Genomic DNA, 6,000 nt, shown 5'->3' with positions numbered 1-6,000 from the left:
TTGCTTTTAATTTCCAGATGGAAGCCACATTTTGACAAGTAAGGCACCGGAGCGCGCATCCTTTTATTTAATTGATGCTTATTTATTTTGTTTTCAGTTTTTAGTAAGAAGGCAGTCAAGCCATTAATAGCACGTAGAAATAAAAAATAAAATAATCAATAGCAGAAGAGCACTCTACAGCCTTGAAGTGAGTGCGCGTGAATGACACGTCGGGCACTAGCGGCTAATCCGCTGTCCACTACAGGGCGTTGTTGAGATCTCCTCTACGGCACAGAGGCCAGCAATGGCACCCAACGCGCAGCCTATAGGTCTTGGAGCGACTCGAGGACATCCCAGAAGCAACAGACACGCATCAGTATTAAACTGGATTATTAATGTGTTTAAATTAGTGAATGCCCTGCTTTTGACGTGGTATGTGTGTGTCAGGTGCATGTAGGTACACAGAAGTCCACGCTTAACATTTCTTACATTGCCCAAGCACTCTCCATATATGGCATGGCAATGACCTTAACACTAGTGCGAGTAAGTCATGAAAAATCACCCCCGCCGCATGCAAGAAATATAAAGCGACTAGGCTATGTTTAAAGATTATTATGAGCATAAACGTAAAATGTGTGTAGTGTAGATTATATGCTATAGCCTAACTATTACACTATCACAGCTCATATTTAAAGGAGTTGTACTGGAATGAGAATTAACAAATGAAAGATGAGTAGATGGCAACATATGGGGGCTTGGAGCAGCCTTTGATAGATGAATGGATGGATGGATGGATATGTGTGTGTTATAATTAATTAAATGACCCAGAAAAGCCGCAGCTGATCGGTGTTTTATGAGTTGGCTACTTTGTATGTTCGGCGAGTGCGGCTCGTCGCTTCCCTGTGAGTATGTAGTCAAAGAAAACCACACCGACCCGGAGTGGGTGAGGACACCGCGCTCCCAGCGCCGCCCTCTGCTTTCCTCCCATCCCCGCCCCGCGGCGCTGTGGAACGGTCGGACTGGCGCTCGCGCTCCGGCTCACCTCGCAGCCTGGGAAGTTTGAGTGACTGCAGACACCCGCAGGAACAGCAAAGCAAACCCGTAAATATGAATGCATCTCGGACACGTCGCCACTTCTCACGACCGCTTTATTTTGCATTTCCACATGCTTAAACGAGGGAACATTAAGTACACAGCATTACCTGGGTCTACACAACAGCCGCTGTCATGAAGTCCGTTAAAACGGTGCTTTCTTTGAAGTGTGCCAGATTTTAAAATAATCGCCGTGTCTGGATCGCCAAGGGGAGCCCGTGAGTCGTAAAGGAGCGTTCGGTGGCAGTTTACTGGCGCCCGGACACGAACATCAATCAACTGCCCGAATCCCACTTTGATTTTATTATTAAAAGGGCGGAAAGAGCAGGGTAGCGGAAAACGATCTGCTTTTAAAAGCATCGCCCATACCCCACTGGGGAGAAGAAGGAGAAGGAGGAGACCGGAGACCGCAACAGATATGAAAATGTAATTTTGGGCAGAGTGACCTGGCCATCTATGCGGATGGGAGCATCGGAACAGGTCATTGCGGCACATTGGGTCCGCTGGAGGATAAACGCGCAGATCCGGGCAGCATCTACCAGTTCACCCCTCACCCCCAAAAACAGTTTTCAGTAAAGCCGGGGATAACTCATCTGGAAATAAACTCAAGGATCCCTTCGACTTAGTCTCAGAAAGAGCCAGGAAAACGAGTACTGGCTTCCATCTCTCGGATTACAAGTGTCGACAATGTTTTTTGGGGTAACGGGAGGAAAGGTGCCTTAAGCCACGCATCTTCGTGCATCCGAGCCCGACCGAGCGGATCGAGCCGACCTCCCCGACTTTGGACCGCGGCTTCTGCCCGTAACCTCCTCCGAGATTCAGCACTGCGGGATTGAAACATGTCAGAGCGGTCGCTGAAGTTCGTCATGATTCTAATTTGTGTAGGTGAGTTAAGTCAGCAATAGGACAGGTACGGTTCCTTACGTAAGGAGTTACTCTGACCTGTCAGGAAGGTGGTTGTCGCGGTGTGTGTGTGTGTGTGTGTGTGTGTGTGGGGGGGGGGGGGGGTTTGTCCCAGAGAACAGTAACTGATTCTTAGGGAGCTTCCAATGGTCCAACAGCATGCAGTTGAGTGTCATGCTCTGCTTTGATGGAGTTGATTGTGATGGAGATGCTGTTGGCTGAAGTCTGGGGCATGCAGGTGTAGCCAGGTAAGGGAGCCGTCCTGCTGTGGATCAGGTAAGCCTGCTGGCGTGCTGGAGATCTCTTTCCGCTTGGATGTGCTCAGTTGAGTTTATAGCTTTGTCCAGCTGCGGGGGGGATTCCTCATGGCTGCCCACTTCCTGCTCACTCACCTGGAGTCCTGGAGTCCCCCCTCTCCTTAGCAGTATGCCCCCAGTGGTGGGCAGTGATGGGCCATCCCCCTCTCCTTAGCAGTATGCCCCCAGTGGTGGGCAGTGGTGGGCCATCCCCCTCTCCTTAGCAGTATGCCCCCAGTGGTGGGCAATCCCCCTCTCCTTAGCTGTATGCGCCCAGTGGTGGGCAGTGGTGGGCCATCCCCCTCTCCTTAGCAGTATGCCCCCAGTGGTGGGCAGTGATGGGCCATCCCCCTCTCCTTAGCAGTATGCCCCCAGTGGTGGGCAGTGATGGGCCATCCCCCCTCTCCTTAGCAGTATGCCCCCAGTGGTGGGCAGTGGTGGGCCATCCTCCTCTCCTTAGCAGTATGCCCCCAGTGGTGGGCAGTGGTGGACCATCCCCCTCTCCTTAGCAGTATGCCCCCAGTGGTGGGCAGTGATGGGCCATCCCCCTCTCCTTAGCAGTATGCCCCCAGTGGTGGGCAGTGATGGGCCATCCCCCCTCTCCTTAGCAGTATGCCCCCAGTGGTGGGCAGTGATGGGCCATCCCCCTCTCCTTAGCAGTATGCCCCCAGTGGTGGGCAGTGGTGGGCCATCCCCCTCTCCTTAGCAGTATGCCCCCAGTGGTGGGCAGTGATGGGCCATCCCCCTCTCCTTAGCAGTATGCCCCCAGTGGTGGGCAGAGGTGGGCCATCCCCCTCTCCTTAGCAGTATGCCCCCAGTGGTGGGCAATCCCCCTCTCCTTAGCTGTATGCGCCCAGTGGTGGGCCATCCCCCTCTCCTTAGCAGTATGCCCCCAGTGGTGGGCAGTGATGGGCCATCCCCCTCTCCTTAGCAGTATGCCCCCAGTGGTGGGCAGTGATGGGCCATCCCCCTCTCCTTAGCAGTATGCCCCCAGTGGTGGGCAGTGATGGGCCATCCCCATCTCCTTAGCAGTATGCCCCCAGTGGTGGGCAGTGATGGGCCATCCCCCCTCTCCTTAGCAGTATGCCCCCAGTGGTGGGCAGTGGTGGGCCATCCTCCTCTCCTTAGCAGTATGCCCCCAGTGGTGGGCAGTGGTGGACCATCCCCCTCTCCTTAGCAGTATGCCCCCAGTGGTGGGCAGTGATGGGCCATCCCCCTCTCCTTAGCAGTATGCCCCCAGTGGTGGGCAGTGGTGGGCCATCCCCCTCTCCTTAGCAGTATGCCCCCAGTGGTGGGCAGTGATGGGCCATCCCCCTCTCCTTAGCAGTATGCCCCCAGTGGTGGGCAGTGGTGGGCCATCCCCCTCTCCTTAGCAGTATGCCCCCAGTGGTGGGCAATCCCCCTCTCCTTAGCTGTATGCGCGCAGTGGTGGGCCATCCCCCTCTCCTTAGCAGTATGCCCCCAGTGGTGGGCAGTGATGGGCCATCCCCCTCTCCTTAGCAGTATGCCCCCAGTGGTGGGCAATCCCCCTCTCCTTAGCTGTATGCGCCCAGTGGTGGGCAGTGGTGGGCCATCCCCCTCTCCTTAGCAGTATGCCCCCAGTGGTGGGCAGTGATGGGCCATCCCCCTCTCCTTAGCAGTATGCCCCCAGTGGTGGGCAGTGGTGGGCCATCCCCCCTCTCCTTAGCAGTATGCCCCCAGTGGTGGGCAGTGATGGGCCATCCCCCTCTCCTTAGCAGTAGGCCCCCAGTGGTGGGCAGTGATGGGCCATCCCCCTCTCCTTAGCAGTATGCCCCCAGTGGTGGGCAGTGATGGGCCATCCCCCCTCTCCTTAGCAGTATGCCCCCAGTGGTGGGCAGTGATGGGCCATCCCCCTCTCCTTAGCAGTATGCCCCCAGTGGTGGGCAGTGATGGGCCATCCCCCCTCTCCTTAGCAGTATGCCCCCAGTGGTGGGCAGTGATGGGCCATCCCCCTCTCCTTAGCAGTATGCCCCCAGTGGTGGGCAGTGGTGGGCCATCCCCCTCTCCTTAGCAGTATGCCCCCAGTGGTGGGCAGTGATGGGCCATCCCCCTCTCCTTAGCAGTATGCCCCCAGTGGTGGGCAGTGGTGGGCCATCCCCCTCTCCTTAGCAGTATGCCCCCAGTGGTGGGCAATCCCCCTCTCCTTAGCTGTATGCGCCCAGTGGTGGGCAGTGGTGGGCCATCCCCCTCTCCTTAGCAGTATGCCCCCAGTGGTGGGCAGTGATGGGCCATCCCCCTCTCCTTAGCAGTATGCCCCCAGTGGTGGGCAGTGATGGGCCATCCCCCTCTCCTTAGCAGTATGCCCCCAGTGGTGGGCAGTGATGGGCCATACCCCTCTCCTTAGCAGTATGCCCCCAGTGGTGGGCAGTGGTGGGCCATCCCCCTCTCCTTAGCAGTATGCCCCCAGTGGTGGGCAGTGGTGGGCCATCCCCCTCTCCTTAGCAGTATGCCCCCAGTGGTGGGCAATCCCCCTCTCCTTAGCTGTATGCGCCCAGTGGTGGGCAGTGGTGGGCCATCCCCCTCTCCTTAGCAGTATGCCCCCAGTGGTGGGCAGTGATGGGCCATCCCCCTCTCCTTAGCAGTATGCCCCCAGTGGTGGGCAGTGATGGGCCATCCCCCTCTCCTTAGCAGTATGCCCCCAGTGGTGGGCAGTGATGGGCCATCCCCCTCTCCTTAGCAGTATGCCCCCAGTGGTGGGCAGTGATGGGCCATCCCCCCTCTCCTTAGCAGTATGCCCCCCGTGGTGGGCAGTGGTGGGCCATCCCCCTCTCCTTAGCAGTATGCCCCCAGTGGTGGGCAATCCCCCTCTCCTTAGCTGTATGCGCCCAGTGGTGGGCAGTGGTGGGCCATCCCCCTCTCCTTAGCAGTATGCCCCCAGTGGTGGGCAGTGATGGGCCATCCCCCTCTCCTTAGCAGTATGCCCCCAGTGGTGGGCAGTGATGGGCCATCCCCCTCTCCTTAGCAGTATGCCCCCAGTGGTGGGCAGTGATGGGCCATCCCCCCTCTCCTTAGCAGTATGCCCCCCGTGGTGGGCAGTGGTGGGCCATCCCCCTCTCCTTAGCAGTATGCCCCCAGTGGTGGGCAGTGGTGGGCCATCCCCCTCTCCTTAGCAGTATGCCCCCAGTGGTGGGCAATCCCCCTCTCCTTAGCTGTATGCGCCCAGTGGTGGGCAGTGGTGGGCCATCCCCCTCTCCTTAGTAGTATGCCCCCAGTGGTGGGCAGTGATGGGCCATCCCCCTCTCCTTAGCAGTATGCCCCCAGTGGTGGGCAGTGATGGGCCATCCCCCTCTCCTTAGCAGTATGCCCCCAGTGGTGGGCAGTGATGGGCCATCCCCCTCTCCTTAGCAGTATGCCCCCAGTGGTGGGCAGTGATGGGCCATCCCCCCTCTCCTTAGCAGTATGCCCCCCGTGGTGGGCAGTGGTGGGCCATCCTCCTCTCCTTAGCAGTATGCCCCCAGTGGTGGGCAGTGGTGGACCATCCCCCTCTCCTTAGCAGTATGCCCCCAGTGATGGGCAGTGGTGGGCCATCCCCCTCTCCTTAGCAGTATGCCCCCAGTGGTGGGCAGTGATGGGCCATCCCCCCTCTCCTTAGCAGTATGCCCCCAGTGCTGGGCAGTGGTGGGCCATCCCCCTCTCCTTAGCAGTATGCCCCCAGTGGTGGGCAGTGGTGGGCCATCCCCCTCTCCTTAGCAGTATGCCCCCAGTGGTG

The 6,000-nt window shown here is 58.1% G+C and overlaps 1 protein-coding gene across 2 annotated transcripts in view; it reads left to right on the top strand.

Annotated features, from left to right (window-relative positions):
• Positions 1–978: 978 nt before the first annotated feature.
• LOC111859003 (transmembrane protein 132D-like) overlaps positions 979–6,000 on the top strand; it is a 62,013-nt gene continuing 56,991 nt past the window's right edge. For both annotated transcript variants that reach the window (XM_072713893.1, XM_072713894.1), the window contains exon 1: positions 979–1,956. In XM_072713893.1, the coding sequence (XP_072569994.1) occupies positions 1,911–1,956 (46 nt within the window). In that variant the 5' untranslated portion in view covers positions 979–1,910. The remainder of the gene's footprint in view (positions 1,957–6,000) is intronic.

The sequence above is a fragment of the Paramormyrops kingsleyae genome, chromosome 7 (genome assembly GCF_048594095.1).
Source record: "Paramormyrops kingsleyae isolate MSU_618 chromosome 7, PKINGS_0.4, whole genome shotgun sequence".
Taxonomy (NCBI): Eukaryota; Metazoa; Chordata; class Actinopteri; order Osteoglossiformes; family Mormyridae; genus Paramormyrops; species Paramormyrops kingsleyae.
This window is presented reverse-complemented; position numbering and strand designations above follow the sequence as displayed.